General features: G+C 32.9%; 1 protein-coding gene and 1 pseudogene across 1 annotated transcript; both read right to left on the reverse strand.

Moving 5' to 3' along the window:
- Nucleotides 1-256: 256 nt before the first annotated feature.
- On the reverse strand, nt 257-8,084 carry LOC147380732 (2-alkenal reductase (NADP(+)-dependent)-like). The gene is made up of 5 exons (XM_086431328.1): nt 7,707-8,084; nt 3,880-4,057; nt 2,305-2,471; nt 1,509-1,591; nt 257-765 (listed from the first exon to the last, which is right to left on the reverse strand). The coding sequence occupies exons 1-5, from the start codon at nt 7,938-7,940 to the stop codon at nt 387-389; spliced, it is 1,041 nt and encodes a 346-aa protein (XP_086287454.1). The 5' UTR covers nt 7,941-8,084; the 3' UTR covers nt 257-386.
- Nucleotides 8,085-12,985: 4,901 nt separating this feature from the next.
- LOC147380733 (probably inactive leucine-rich repeat receptor-like protein kinase At5g48380 pseudogene) lies at nt 12,986-14,187 on the reverse strand (annotated as a pseudogene).
- Between the last annotated feature and the right edge of the window lie 2,513 nt (nt 14,188-16,700).

A 16,700-nucleotide genomic window follows, 5' to 3' on the forward strand; every position in this document is an offset into this window, starting at 1 on the left:
GGTGTTGGGTTGTATTTGCTCCCGAAAGAGACAAGCTTCAAGTCAGTTATCTTTCAAAATGGGAAGGGCAAACACGTAACACTTCACAAGTAATACGACATAGGCTAATGCACCAAGAACACTAAAAGTAGGAAAGGTGGCACATTATAAAGTAGGCTTACGTGAAGCCACGTATGTCTGGGCATAGCCTTTGAAATTAGACACTCCACATATTGGATGATTTTTTCAGTTTCAACCCATGGATGAGGCAACCATAGAGGAAAAACAAAATATTCTTAAGAGTTCAATTTTTATGTTCGAGGAATTAAAAAATTAAGAGGGATTTTTCTTGGGAACCCATAATTTGGAGATACGTCTAAGAGGAGCAGTAGTTATGTAAAAGAAAATCATTCACGAGCAACTACAACGACCTGTTTCCCAATGTTGCGACCTGTGTATAGTCCAATGAGAGCCGCGGGTCCACTTTCAAGGCCTTCTGCCGTATCCTCCACGTATGTTATCTTCTCTTCCTTGATGTACTGCACTACAAACTCAAGAAATTTGGGGTAGAGATGATAGTAATCGAAGACCATGAATCCTTCCATACGGATGCGCTTTGAGATGAGGCAGAACAAGTTATGTACCCCTTCAGGCTGGTCAAGGTTGTATTGGGAAATCATCCCACACACAGCAATGCGACCCTTGATTCTCATGTTGAGGAGGACTGCATCGAGCATCTTACCTCCCACGTTCTCGAAGTATATATCAATGCCTTCCGGAAAATACCTGACAGATGGGACAAACATGAAAATTCTTTAATTTTTTTCTTTTCTATCTTTTAATGGTTGAGGGCTCATGGCCTCAAAGTTGCAATGCAATATGTCTGTTGGAATTTTAGAGAATTGAATTTGAAAACCTTTTAATATTCATTAGGTATTGACCTTAAGGTAAAAACTCAATCCCACCTTTTAACGTTGGTGGTGGTGTCTTTTCTTCTAAATTTTGTGTCTGTTCTGAAACAATACAGGATGAAGAGGTGCTTTGTGCATGTCTCAACCATTACTTATAGGTTAAGTATTTTTCTATTGCATTCAATTCCGAAATCAGAAATTTTCTCAAACTTCATCTCCCTCTTTTCATAGAAATCAATACCCAGTTTCCAACAATGTCAACCAAAACAAGAACATGGTTTCTCAACTAAAACAATGATGGGGCATATTCATTTTAAGAACAATGGGGTGGGGTTATCGAAAATTTTCATGGTTGGGAGAATGGTCTGGTATAAATAGGGTGATAAATTTGTACTCGACCAGATACTAGTATTTCAGCAATATAATTAAGGAAAATGAGTAAACTCAGTCACAAATTTGCAAGTAAAAGGATATGGGAATTTTTTGAACTGTAAGTTAACTAGTTATTATTGCAAGGATGATACAACCATCAATTTCAAAAGCAAAATATGGTCATCTTCAGATAAGATTAATGGTATAATTGAGATTCAATTTTCTCACTCAAGTATAGACACTGACCTTTTCAAAGCAGCATCCAAGTCATGCTCTTCTTTATAGTTGAAAGCCCCATCAAAACCAAACTTGTTCTTCAGTAGATCAACCTTAATTTTCACAGAAGAAAACAGAAAGAGGAAGGCCATAAGAGATCACCTTCATGATTACTGGCAGTCTGTCTAACATGGATGATCTTTGATGTGTTAGATTAGATTCTTGGACTGGCAAAACTGGTTTGCTGAAATGAACTTGTGTATCTACCATTTCAATCTTTTATTTTCATTTTCAACTTTTTTTTGCTAGAATTGTATTAATATTGAATATAATATATTGATATCTATGCTACAATGTAAAGCATCTTTCCATAATTTGATGGGTAAAAAAATTGTGCTTTATTTCTTGAAGTCTATTTAGGAGAAGAGAAAAAAACATATGGTATTCCCTATTTGAGTTGAGCATTTTTACTGCAATAAACTTACAAATCTAACATTTCAGGGGAGGATTTTTTTTGAGAAAACATTTCAAAAATATTTGTATTATTATTATTATCAAGTTGATATTTCAATTGATTTAAAATCCCAATATAGAGTTGCTATTTTATGGACTGCTCCCACATTTATTTTTCTAAAAACTGGTTTGGCATATTTTTTTTTAATAGAAGTTTTGCTCTTTTTTCCTCAGATTTTTTTTGAAAGGTCGCAGCTTCCAATCCATAAATCGATTTGTGTCAAATGGAGTCAAATTCTCCTCATTTCCTAGATGGAAGCCACCAAATGGTGGATCCCACACTCTACATATAAGAACTGAGTGGGAGATTAACCTTTTCATTGGATCCGGCACTTCCAACCACATAGCAACCCATCAACTTGGCAAACTGTCCAACAAGTTGGCCAACTGCACCAGAGGCCGCTGACACGAACACATATTCTCCTTTCTTAGGAGAGCAAAATTCATAAAAACCAGCATAAGCAGTCAATCCAGGCATACCTATAAAACATCCATGTACCATAGTTATTGAAGCATTACAAATCTAACAAGGGAACCCATATAAAGATGAATTTCATATTATAATAGCCATGTTCTTTAACCATGTCCACTTAATGGGTCACCTCTACGAAATTAAGATATTTCACTTATTATTAGGAAAATATTTTGTTTTATAAACTGGGTGGTTAGATTTGTTATTTGGGTCTTAAGTTTGATTTTAGGGGTTTTTTATGTCATAAATAGATGTTTTGAGAACATATGAAAGATCCAAACTGCCTGATCTTTGATACAGAAGAACGTCAGAACAAATGGACACCGTATCCCACCTGCTTGTGGGGGCCTTGAATTTATGAACAAGAAATTGTATACAAATGTCACGTGTTTCATTTGAAACAAAAGCAATCAATAATAGAGAATCTATCATTAAGGGTCACACTGTAGGTTCTGCAATTCATCAGTAGCACAATTGATGGAACATGTAATTAATCTGGAATGCCCAATTGATGGGTGACCTCATAATTGGACCATTACATGAACCACCATGTAATTAGGACTGGCATGTCTTTGAAAGTATGTAATTTCATAGAGATAAAAGAGTATTGTGAAACAATTTGACATAATAATGAAAAAGAAATGCTTCGCACATCAGCAACAAGATAAGATCCTATGGAGTGGAAATCCTACCCAAAAAATAATAATAAAAAATAAAAAATAAAAAATCTACTGTATTGTGCCTTTGGTTTAAGAAAAAATTTGATGTAATCAAATTAAAAAATGAACATTCATCAAATAATGGTGCACGTGAAAAATGTCCAAGGCAACCCTGATTCTGAATAATATGAAAAACTGAATAAAATTCCAACTCCACATCTCATGGTCGCATAAATAAGACCATCACGAAGGAATTCTTAAACTAAATTCAACTAGCATACATTTCCATCCCCATAACTCCTAAGGTTTTTGGAAGAACATACCTCCAAGTTTTATGTTTGATATAATTGAAACTGATAGACGTAATGCTGCTGCTTCTGTTTAAATAAAACTTGAATGAAATCTAAAACACATTTATCTTCAATTAATTGGATCCAAAACTATGATCGAATTCTCTTTTCTCAATTCATGGGTTCACTGTCCAACATTCAAGATCCAATTCTACCTTAATATGATAAGACTAGGAATGATATATGCCACTGCTTGAAGTTAGATTACACTTGACATAATTAAAGACTGCAAACATGAGAAATGTCTTAGGAAAACAAGAAGTTGTATCCCATACCTTAATTGTTCCTCCTCAAATAAAAAGGTTATTTTGTACATAGAGAATATTCGCCTTCATACAACATTATTTGTTTATATATTTTAATATCCGTAACACGTAATGTTCATGAATTGAATAGAAAAGGCTTACCAAGAATTCCTGTATAGTAGGAGAGAGGTACGTCCGTGTACTTTATTTTAATCAGGGTCTCTGTCACCGTTATGAGGCTGTAATCTTCCCACCCAGTCACCCCCCACACCAAATCACCCTTCTTGAACTCTGGATGTCCAGAATCCATGACTTTAGCTACACCGTGTCCTATTATTGGCTGCACATTTTTAAAGAAAAGTCACAAATGTAATCCTAAGACTCTGAACAAGATCCAAAAGTAGAAAATCAACTCACATGTTCAAAGTTGTTTTTTATCTAGTTTTCAAAATGTGTAGATTACACTAATTCAGTGTTTGTGAGTTTGTTTTAACTTTTAACAGTAATCTTTTGAAATCCTTTTAGACTAATGAGAAGTGCTAAAACGTACACGGTCTGTATGCAGCTGACGTGGCAAGTGCACAGAACCATAGATCTTTTTCTATGGTTCTGTGCACTTGCCACGTCAATCAGTCGCATATGTTTTAGCACGTCATTTTATGATGACTCGTCCTTTTAGTATTAGACAAATTTTCTTGGGAACTACATACCAAGTTAGCTAGTTAACTCAAACTAGGTCTTGGTTGAGTTGACTCAACCCACTGAATTTTACAGTTTGACTAAAATTTGGACACAGGAATTACATTTAGCCAGTACATCAATTATCCAAACATGCTTGAAATCATTAAAAGAAAACAAGCACTCTTATTTGTTGAAATAAACCAGTAACCTCCAATCATGCTGACCTTACATGTACCAACAAAAAGAAAATGTTCATCCCCATACACCAATTTATATTTTTTTAAGGGACCTTTTGTTTGAGAAATATTGGGTTTTGATAATATCATCTCGTCACTCCTAGATTATGTGTAATTGTAATCAATGTTAAATGTTCTTTGAAAGCCCTTGAGTACTCTGTTCAAATATTCACGGGTGTCACAAACTGAATAAACCAGTTAACTTGATCAAATTCCGAATGAGAATCAATAAATTTTCCAGTTCTTGGATAATTTCGACATCCAAACTAGAGTTGTCGAGTACAGAAACTAACCTAAATACCCCTCAAAACCATTAAATGGGCCCATTCATGTTGGTATTGACTAATGACCATAGATAGGAAGTTTGGGAATTATATGCATATTATATTTGATTTCTTCATTCTAATTAAATTGTAGAATGTGCCATATGGGTAAAGTTTAAATCTTTTCAGACTAACATTCGTAACGGTTAAAAATGGTTTTTTTTACCACAATTCCACAAATGACCATGTGCTGAAAGGTCCATGGTGCAGGTGATCTAAGGAAGAAACATGCCATGACACCAACAGAGTAAACAAAAAGTAAGTCAAAAAAATAAGTTTGGAATACTTGTGAGACTTGATTCAATAAATGTTTTTTTAGCTTTTTTTCATTTGATGTGTGTGTCCTGACTTGAGCGTCGGAATGCAATTTGGGCCTAAGTAAGCACGTGTGCACACATTCTTGGGAAAGAGTAATTACAGAGTATTGGATGGCATGGTCAAATAGTAACCGATTTATGAAATTGGGTCCCAATCCAGTCTAATGATAGATCCGTCTCCTCTACTCTCCAAACTTATTTTACCTGGTTTTTTGATTCACTTAGTTTGAATTCAGCTCGCTGTTTTCCACTCTAGAAAGATTTCAGTTTGTAGGCAGGGGTGGATTTATATTTGGGAGCGGTGGGGGCACTTGTCCCCACAAGAATTTTTGAAGTCTTTAGCTTAACAAGCTATTGAGACAAATATTAGCGGCAGATGAAAAAATCCGCCCGTGTTTGTAGGGTATTAAAATTAAAAAACTGAGTTGTACAGTAACATAATATATAAAGATCTGAATTCAATTCAAGGTAGAAAAAAAAAATATATATATATATATATATATATATATATATATAATATAGGGTAGCGTTCAAGGGCAAACTTTTTAACAAACTTTTTGGCAAAACATTTTTCAAAACATAGGTTAGAGGTTTTGGAATGGGCTGATTTTTGGTGAGGATGATCTCTACGGTGAGGAGATCATCCTCACCAAAAATCAGCTCATTCCAAAACTTCTAACCCCATCAAAAACAGTTTACAAAAAATGGACGGTCCACGATTTTTCAGCTTGTAAACATGGGTTAGAAGTTTTGGAATGAGCTGATTTTTGGTGAGGATAATCTCCTCACCGTAGAGATCATCCTCACCAAAAATCAGCCCATTCCAAAACCTCTAACTCATGTTTTGAAAAATGTTTTGCCAAAAAGTTGGCCATTGAACGCCCCCCATATATATATATATATGGGAAATGTTCAGGATCAAGGGACATGAGAAAACAATGTAACATTAATAAATTTTCACAATATGGGTTAGAAGTTTCGGATTGAGCTGATTTTTTGTGAGGATGATCTTTATGATGGGAAGATCATCCGAAAAAAATCAGTCCAATCTGAAACTTCTAACCCCATTAAAAGTGATTTAAAATGTGAATCGTCGATTTTTTACAAATTTTTATCAATAATTTGTAAATCACTTTTGATGGATTTAGAAGTTATAAATTGAACTGATTTTTTGTGAGGATGATCTTATCATCATAGTGACCATCCTCGCAAAAAATCAGCTCAATCCAAAACCTCTAACTCATATTTTGAAAAACCATTGTTTTTACATATGTCCCTTGAACCGCCCTTATAAATATATATATATATGGGTTAGGATCCGTAGACACGTAAAGCTACTCATAAAGCTACAACGTTTTTGTCTTATATGGGCAAAAAATTTGGAATGGGCTGATTTTTTGTGAGGATGATCTCTATGGTGAGGGGATCACCCTTGTAAAAAATCAGCCCATTCCAAAACTTCTGACCCCATCAAATGTGATTTACTAAAAATGGACGGTTCAAAATTCTTCAACTTACTAACATAGGGCTAATAGTTTCAGAATGGGCTGATTTTTGACAATGGTGATCTCCTCACCATAGAGATCATCCTCACAAAAAATCAGCCCATTCTGAACCTTTTTACTCATATAAGACAAAATCCATTGTAATTTTATGAGTAGCTTTATGTGTATACTGATCCTATATATATATATATATTATATATATATATATATAGGGAAATGTTCATCAACAAACATTTTGACAAACAGTTTGGCAAAACATTTTTCAAAACATGGGTTAGAGGTTTTGGAATGGGCTGATTTTTGGTGATGATGATCTCTACGGTGAGAAGATCATCATTACCAAAAATCAGCCCATTCCAAAACTTCTAACCCCATCAAAAATGGTTTACAAAAAATGGACGGTCCACGATTTTTCAACTTGTAAACTGGAGATCATCCTCACCAAAAATCAGCCCATTCCAAAACCTCTAACCCATGTTTTGAAAAATGTTTTGCCAAAATGTTTGTTGCTGAACGGGACCCATATATATATATATTAAAAAAAATAAGATTATTAAAATAGAACTAAAAGATACCACCGACATCAGTAAAAGTATTACACGTAAAAATCACTACTTTATCAAATTTAAGTGTCATATTAATCAAACTCTAATTATGAATCATTCTTATTTCAAAAAGCATAAAAAAATAATAAATGTTAATTTGATGACAACTAGAAGAATAGATGATGACAAGAATCAATTACACTCAACAATTCATTTATAAGTGACTCTTTAAGCTGAAAATAAGCTAAAATTTATGGAGAGATTGAAGATATCTTTGAGAAGAAGGAAAGAATACAAATTATAAAATCGTAATATAAACCGTACTTGGAGCAAATCAACAGAAATCAAAACCAGAACACAAAGAGAGAATAATTAATCTTACAGAACCAGGCGTGAATGAAGGAACGTAGCTGAGAGAGTTTGGTGCCCTCATTCGAGATCTCATGTAAGGATCGCAAGATAAGTAGAGATTCTTCACTAGAATTGCCTTCGATCCCTCTGGAACCTTTAGATTTATAGTTTTGGTTCTCAATTCCATGTCAGTCTCCTTAGGAAAACCATCAACATAATCTCGTAGAACGATCTGTTTGTTAATTATTTCTTCTCCATTCGCCATTTCTCTCTGCTTTGATGAACCCTGGAGTTTATGAATGGCGAATTTTTATTGCTACTTCTCTGCAAATATTTGCTGTATTTTTTTCGCATTAAAACCTTAGTCACCTGACTGCAGCATATTTAACATTATAACTGGAAACTCAAATAGATTAACGATGAATGCATGCGGTGCCGCTTCTCGGTTTGATACACGGCTGACGTGGCAAAGGTATATAACCACACATCTTTTTGGTGTGAATTCGCATTCTAAGGACCACTCTTTATCATATTTTTCAGATGTGGCTGATGTTGTCACGCTTATCTGATCTCCAACTTTTTCGAGTCCGACTTTGAAGCAAGCATTCCGCTTCAAAATGTGAAGGAACCCTCCTCGTTACATGCCACGTGGTATTTATTTCACACTTACACTTCTGTCAAATTTTAAAATATCTCTGAAAATACCACGTGTAATTCAACAAAGAGGATTCTTTCAAAAGTGATAAATATTTATTGGATTTTGGTCACATTTGTAACACATGTGAAGTTGCATTAAAATGAGATCTAAATGAATAATGCTAAAGTGTACATGTGAAGTAATATTAAAATGTACATCGTAGATGCTTTTCATCAACACATGTTAAATTGCATTAAAATAATGATATTGCTAAAGTGAGATCTCGATGAATAACATTTATGATCTGACACGTGTGCACGTTAAAAATATCTTTCATGTTGTACATTTCAATGTTACTCCAATACGAAACTTAAAATAAAGCACTTTGACAATTTAATTTTCTAATAAAAATACCTCCAAATATATATATATATATATATATATATATATATATATATATAATATATATATATATGGGTCAGGTTCAAGGGCCATGTGAGAAAACATGTAAGAAAACTTTCGTTTTTCAAAATAAGGGTTAGAGGTTTTGGATTGAGCTGATTTTTTGCAAGGATGGTCACTATGATGAGAAGATCATCCTCACAAAAAATCAGCTCAATCAGAAACTTCTAAATCCATCAAAAGTTATTTACAAATTAGTGATAAAAATTGAAAAAAATCGACGGTCCACATTCTAAATCACTTTTAATGGGGTTAGAAGTTTCAGATTGGGCTGATTTTTTTTTTGGATGATCTTCCCATCATAGAGATCATCCTCACAAAAAATCAGCTCAATCTAAAATTTCTAACCCATATTTTAAAATTTTATTTACCGCCGAAAGTTTTCTTACATGTTTTCTCACATGGCCCTTGAACCTGACCCTATATATATATATATATATATATATATGAACAGCGTTCCTAAGACTCATATTGGGACTCACATTGCGACACACCGTTTTGTCTTATATGGGCAAAAATATTTGGAATGGGCTGATTTTTTGTGAGGATGATCTCTATGGTGAGGAGATCATCCTTGCCAAAAATCAGCTCATTATGAAACTTCTAGACCGTCCAATTTTTGTTGAAAAATTATAGACCGTCCAATTTTTGTAAATCAATTTTGATGGGGTTACAAGTTTTGGAATGGGATGATTTTTTGCCAGGATGATCCCCTCATCACAGAGATCATCCTCATAAAAAATCAGCTCATTCTAAACATTTTTTGCCATATAAGACAAAACGGTGTGTCGCAATGTGAGTCTCAATATGAGTCTTCGGAACGTGACCCTATATATATATAATATATATATATATAATATATAATATGCTCTAAAATTATTGTTGTACCAAAATATTGTCAGATTCCAATTTTCAAATTATATTATTGTACTTTTAAACGTGTACTTAGCAATATGAACATGACATAGACTAAGCAACCGCAACAGTGACATTAGGAGACGTGGCACGTTAAAAGCCACTCATTAATTAAGGGGATCAAATTCGATTTGAAGACTTCATAACATAACATGTGAAGTCACGTACATTTGGACCATAAGCCTTTGACATTGGCATTCACATATGAGAGAATTTTTTCAATTTCAACTAGGGGTGCACATTAGACTTGATAAATTCAAGAATCGAATCAATCTGAAGTCTTTTGGATTGGATTGATTTGAATTGAGCATAACTTGATTCAGATGCGGATTGTAAAAAAAAATCCGATTGATTTGATTCGATCCTGAATTAAGGGTATAATAGAATCAAACCAATCCAAGAATCAAACTAATCCGATTTATACTAATTTTATATGCTTTAACAATAGATTTAAAAAAAGAATGATTTTCTCCTAATGAATTTTAACTTTCTTTCTATTTCATTTTATGAGTGTTTTGTGTCATATTCATACTTGAATATGATTTTAATATTTATTTTCTTTCCCTTTTCATTAATTACGAATCTATGAATTATAAGAATTTTTCTATCGATCACTCCCACACTTGAAATATTCATGGAATTTTCATTTTTAAAAATAAATTCCAGTAATTTTTGGTGTATAGATAGATTGATGTAAGATTGGACTAAGGATTTGTTATTTTTGTGTTATGTGTGATGCTTTGTTTATATTGAAATAATATGTATGTTGATGTTTTGTTTATGCGTGCTATGTGTTGTTATACATGATACTTTGTTTAATATTTATTTTTCTTAGTTTTAAATTTTAATTATTTTAATTTTAGTATTAAAAATAATAAGTATGAGAACTGAGATCAGATCCGAACCAATCTGAACCAAGGTTGGTTTGGATTGGTTCGGTTATATAGGGTAATTGAATTGATTTGATTCCAAATTTGTAGAATCGATCATACTTGGTTCGATTCCAATTTGGTTAAAATCCAAACCAATCCGAACCATGTTCACCCCTACTTCCAACCTATGATTAGTCGAGGCATAGCCATTCAAAGAGACTTTTAAGATGATAGCAGAAAAACAAAATCTTCTAAGAGATCAATTTTTATTTAGAGATACATTTTTGTTGGGAATCCATTGTTTCTCAACCATCTCTTTGATGAAGAGCATCAATTGTGGGTTGAGGCTCTGCATTAAAAACACTTGATTTTTCTTTTAATTTTTTAAGAGATTCCATTGCCACACCAACATTTGCTAATATTAAATCACCAAAGAATTAACACACATTTGGATTGGTATTAGCAAAAGTTAAGTATCAGAAATTGTATCTCAAGAAAATTAATGTTATATATTTTTGATATTGACATGAGAATTATGATCGATTCAATATTTTAACATTATTTGATGTAAGAATTATAATTGTTTTTGTCATTGTTTGGGATCAAAGTATACAGTAAACACCTGTCAAAGAGTCTCCAAAGAATGATCAAATTAAAGTCCTATCTCTCTCCCTTTCTCTAAACATTTATAGGTCTTTTATACTTTCAACTCCTAATTGGGTATCATTCTTCCATCATGATTCGGCCAATTTAAATCCCGAGTTTTCGGCTTGACTCAACTCGATGAACAGTGAGTCAAGTTTGAAGTCATAGCACAACCATCTTAGTCTCTCCTTAATAATGACAGAGAATCAAAAGAGAAATCATTATTACGTTGAGAAGACTTCTATAATTAAGTTGAGAAGACTTCTATAATTTCTTAGTCGTCAATGTGGACTATTTTTTTTTTCTTCTAAAAGTAGGTTCCATACTTCTCAGTTCTCATGGATGGTTAGAAAATTTTATTTTAACCTTAAAAAAAAAAAAAAAAAAAAAATTTATTTTTCTTTAAAATAGTGAGATAAATATAGATTTCTTTTGAAATACGAACACTTGAACTGGTGGATTTTATTATTATGCATGCATAAATACAAAAATATCCATGATAGTAGGCTGTGTTTATTGAGGACAGTCATAATTTAAAATAAGAGTCGCGATCCAATATAGTGTCCAGTTCATTCTTACAGATAGAAATGGTGTCTATGTGACATGTTTTGATTGGCAAATAAACACATTGGACTACGTGTAAATCTTGGTTAGCAGCCTGAGATTGTTTTAAACTACAATTAAAACACGTCACATAGACATTGTTCCTATATATTTTATAGAAATGGGACACTTTACTTTCTAAGTCTTAAAATAATGCCCATGTTAGGGAAGCCCTTAATACACATGGTGTCCTATGAACAATCGATCCATGATTCTATGAAATTCTGAATTAACTTTCTAAAAGCTAAAAAATTCTCCTTAGATTGCATTCTAAAAATAAGAAAGAAAACGTCCAAAAAATTTCAATATATTGAAAATGTTGTAGTGATAATACCCTCAAAACATTAAATTATTATTACAATACTTTATTCTCTTGAAGTAATTATAAATACAGAGATAATAGTTCATCAATTACCATCTTTATTAACGCCTTGGGGTGTATTTCTTTCTAAATACTTCATAAACGTTGAACATAACAACAATGTGAGTCAAGTTTGGAGTCATAGCACAAACATCTCAGACTCTCTTTAATAAAGACAAAGAATCAAAAGAGAAATCATTTATTAAGTTGAGAAGACTTCTATAGTTTCTTAGTCGTCGATGTGGACTATTTTTATTTTCTTCTAAAATTAGGTTTCATACTTCTCAGTTCTCACACATGGTTAAATTTTTTTTTTTCTTCAAAATAGTGAGATAAATATAGATTTCTTTAGAAATATGAACACTTGAACTGGTGAATTTTATTTTTAGGCATGCATAAATACAAAAATATCCAGGATCGTAGGCTGTGTTTATTGAGGACAATCATAATTTAAAATAAGAGTAGCGATCCAATACAGTGTCATGTTTGTTCTTACAGAGAGAAATGGTGTCTATGTGGCATGTTTTGATTGGCAAACAAACACATTAGACTGCGTGTACGATTTTGTTAGTTGCTTAAGATTGTTTTAAACTACAATTAAAGCACACCACTTAGACACTGTTCCTATATATTTTATAGGAATGAGACATCTTACTGAGTCTTAAAATAATGCCCATGTAAGGGAAGCCCTCAATACACATGATGTCCTATGATCTATCAATCCATAATTTTGTGAAATTTTGAATTGACTTTCTAAAACCTAAAAATTTCTCTTTAGATTGCATTCGAAAAAACAAGAAAGAAAACTTCCAAAATTCAATAATACCCTCAAAACATTAAATTATTATTATGATACTTTAATCCCAATAGCAGTCTATTGAAGTAATTATAAATACAGAGATAATAGTTCATCAATTACCATCCTTATCGACGCCTCGGGGTGTATTTCTTCTTAAATACTTCAAAAACGTTGAACATAACAACACTGTAACCTAAACCAACTGCCAACCCGATAAAAAACGCAGTATGAGATATGTCTTTTAGAAAACCTTAATGAGCCACCTTGCAAGTATTGTTCAAAGGTTTCCCACAAAGTCCTACATTATTTGCATAACTGTCTATTCCAAAAGTTCGATTGGCAAAGGTAGGGATCGGCCCAGATAAGAGATTGTTGGCGACATTAAAGGTCTTGAGCCGAGAGAGCTGGCCAAGTTGCAGGGGGATCTGACCTGTTAAACGGTTATGGTCGAGTTTTATGATATTCAGATAGGTACAATTTGCTAAACTCGAGGGGATCACACCAGAGAAATTGTTGGAGGAGAGATCGAGGGATGTCAAGAATGGGAGACGTTCCGAGATGTCGGATGGAATGGGTCCCGTGAACTCGTTATTAGATAGATCTAACCCCGTCGTGCTGCTGCAATTCTCGAGACCCTTCGGAAACTGGCCCTTTAGCCCCAAGTCTGATAACCGAATGTTTAAGACTTTGTTCTCGTCCGGATGCCAGCAGTCGATCCCAATAAATTTACAGATGTATCCTTCGGTATTGTTGTTGAAATTCCATGAAGAGGTTAAGTAATTCAAAGGGTCTTCTACTGACTCTTTCAGAGTTCTTAAGCAATGAATATCACTTAAGGTAGCAGAGGATACATTAGTATTACCCAGCATTATTATTAACAAGAAGAAAATTGAATGAAGAAGCACAACAGATAGACCTCTACTTCTAATAATATTCATCATCATGACCATTAAATCCCTTTAAAATCAATATAGAATTACACTACTCGGCTGCTAAAAACATATATAATATTAAAGAATTCTTTTCAAGTCATCCCCCACACACACAAGCATTATTTAATTTGAAACAAAAATTACAAAACCTTTTAACCTTGAAAGACCTACAAACCTTAATAGAACACTGAGACTTGATCGCCCATAAATAAATAAGTAAAAAATTGAAGAAAATGAGATACCCAACTGAAGATATCAACAAATGAATAAAAGATGGGTATATAATAACTCAACTGTACGGAGTACTCAGCCATTTCTTTTTTATATTTTTATTTTCATGTTAGAAAAATAAACGTCAATCTAGACCTAAAAGTAAAGACCCCGCAATTAAGAATCAACGAGGAAGCTTCCCTCATAATAGTCCTTGTCTCCAAGACTTCTCTAAAAAATAAACTCCATTTCTCTTATAAATATTAGTATTTAGGAATATATGAATAATGAAGAATGCATGAGGTTGGGTGTGCGACTAATGTGGCAAGGGCACAGAAACAACCGCACATCCTTTTCTTGTGTATCTCGATGAAAAGGATCTATCGTTTTGTGCCTTTATCTCATCAGCCACATATTGTACCACAACCGGCCCCCACAATGTGAAAATTGGAAAATTCGACATAAAAATTTGACGGGACAAGGCCCACGAATTTTAGAAACTAAATTTTGACAGTTTAGGACCGTCAAAATTCTTGATGTTCCCAGATTTGACGGTTTAGAACTGTCGAATTTCTCTCATCCTTCATTAATTTAATAGTTTCGACCCGTTGAAAAAAAAAATTTTGACAATAAAAAATTCGACACCAATTTGACCTTTTGGTCCGTCAAATTTTATGAAATTTGACAGTCCAAGACCATCAAATTTGGACTTTTTTCACATTGTGCCCAGCAGTCATCACGGCTTGGAATATATTAATATTATAGGTTAGGCTGCATAGTAATAGAGTAATGTTGTTTAATTTAGAAACTTTATTTAAATAGGAACAATGTTGAGTTTGAATTGTGATTGGTTAGTCAGAGAACTAATTGCAATTTGGGCCATGTTTGGTATGTAACAAAATTATTGCATTTTCAAATAATTTGTTGAAATCAATTTTATGAGTGCTTGGTTACACAATGCAAACCATGTGAAAAATTTACTTGTATCACCTAAATTCTTCGGAAATTTCAGCAAATGATCTACGACACAAAAACTATCACAAATCATTGCAAATTATTCAACTCCAACCTATGTATATAAAAAGTATTAAAATATCTCTTATAAAATAATAAAATTATAAAAATACCCTCAATCCCTAGACCCTTAACATGGTTCAAGTATCTGGTAATCTCATCTAAGCTGGTACAAAATTCATATAAATACAATAAATGATTGATGGTGCCAAGTCTTAGCAGAGTTTGTCAAATTGTTACTCAATAATTTCAAAACAGAAAATGATAATGCAAGAAGAGTCAAAAAACTAAACTCCAAATAAAACTGATTCAATCAAGACAACGGAAGAAAGCGAGAACTTATATTTATATGAAAATCTAACTCAACACAAGCTACTTGAAAAACTCCAAATATTCGAAAAACCAACTTGTACTGCATAAAATGTATATGAATTACCCAAAAACCAGAAAACTAAGTGAAAAACCTTTTGTTCTTGGTATACAAAACTAGATTTATGAACTCTTTAAAAAAAAGATTTATAGAGGATCATAGATTTTGTATACTTGTATCTCAAGGAAATAAATCTGTGGTTATTTGTGTGCATTGCCACATAAACACAATATCAAATACAGTTTCCAATGAAGTCAATGTAGAACGACTCTCCAAAAAATGATCAATTTAAAGTCCTATCTCTCTACCTTTCTCTAAATATTTTGGGCAGTTTCCCTGCGGTATCATTCTTCCACCAAGACTCGGCCAATTTAACACCCGATTATTCAACTTGACTTGACTCGATGAACAGTGAGTCAAGTGTGAAGTCATAGCACAAACATCTTAGTCTCTCTTTAACCATGACAAAGATTCAAAAGAGAAATCATTTATTAAGTGGAGAAGACTTCTTTAATTTCTTAGCCGTCAACGTGGACTATTTTTTTACTTCTCAGCTCTGGCAGATGGTTACAAAATTTTAATTTGGCAAATTTACCAAAACATGCACCACAATTTAATAATGCACTTGACAATTTAATTTTCTAATAAAAAACCTTCAAATATATATATATATATATATATATATATATATATATATAATATGCTCTAAAATTATTGTTGTACCAAAATATTGTCAGATTCCATTTTCAAATATATATTGTAGTACTTTTAAACGTGTACCTAGCAATATGAACATGACATAGACTAAGCAACCACAACAGTGACATTAGGAGAGGTGGCACGTTAAAAGCCACTCATTAATCGAGGGACCAAATTTGATTTGAAGACTTCATAACATAACATGTGAAGTCACGTACATTTGTACCATAAGCCTTTGACATTGGCACTCACATATGAGAGAATTTTTCCAATTTCAACTAGGGGTGCACATTAGATTGGATAAATCCAAGAATCAAATCAATTTGAAGTCTTTTGGATTTGATTGATTTGGATTGAGGCATAACTTGATTTGGATGCGGATTGTAAAAAAAAAACTTCCAATTGATTTGATTCGATCCTGAATTAAAAGTATAATATAATCGAACCAATCCGAGAATCGAACTAATCCGAAGTATCTATTATATATATATATACTAATTTTATAT

This window comes from Akebia trifoliata, unplaced genomic scaffold, assembly GCF_017979445.1.
Source record: "Akebia trifoliata isolate Shusen 1 unplaced genomic scaffold, ASM1797944v1 Contig01044, whole genome shotgun sequence".
Classification (NCBI taxonomy): Eukaryota; Viridiplantae; Streptophyta; class Magnoliopsida; order Ranunculales; family Lardizabalaceae; genus Akebia; species Akebia trifoliata.

Coding starts and splice junctions, on each gene's coding strand:
- LOC147380732 (XM_086431328.1), bottom strand. CDS start 7,940: ATGGCGAATGGAGAAGAAATAATTAACAAACAGATCGTTCTACGAGAT. Junction 4,058..7,706: donor CTTCATTCACGCCTGGTTCT/GTAAGATTAATT, acceptor AAAAATGTGCAG/CCAATAATAGGACACGGTGT. Junction 2,472..3,879: donor CTACTATACAGGAATTCTTG/GTAAGCCTTTTC, acceptor GATGTTTTATAG/GTATGCCTGGATTGACTGCT.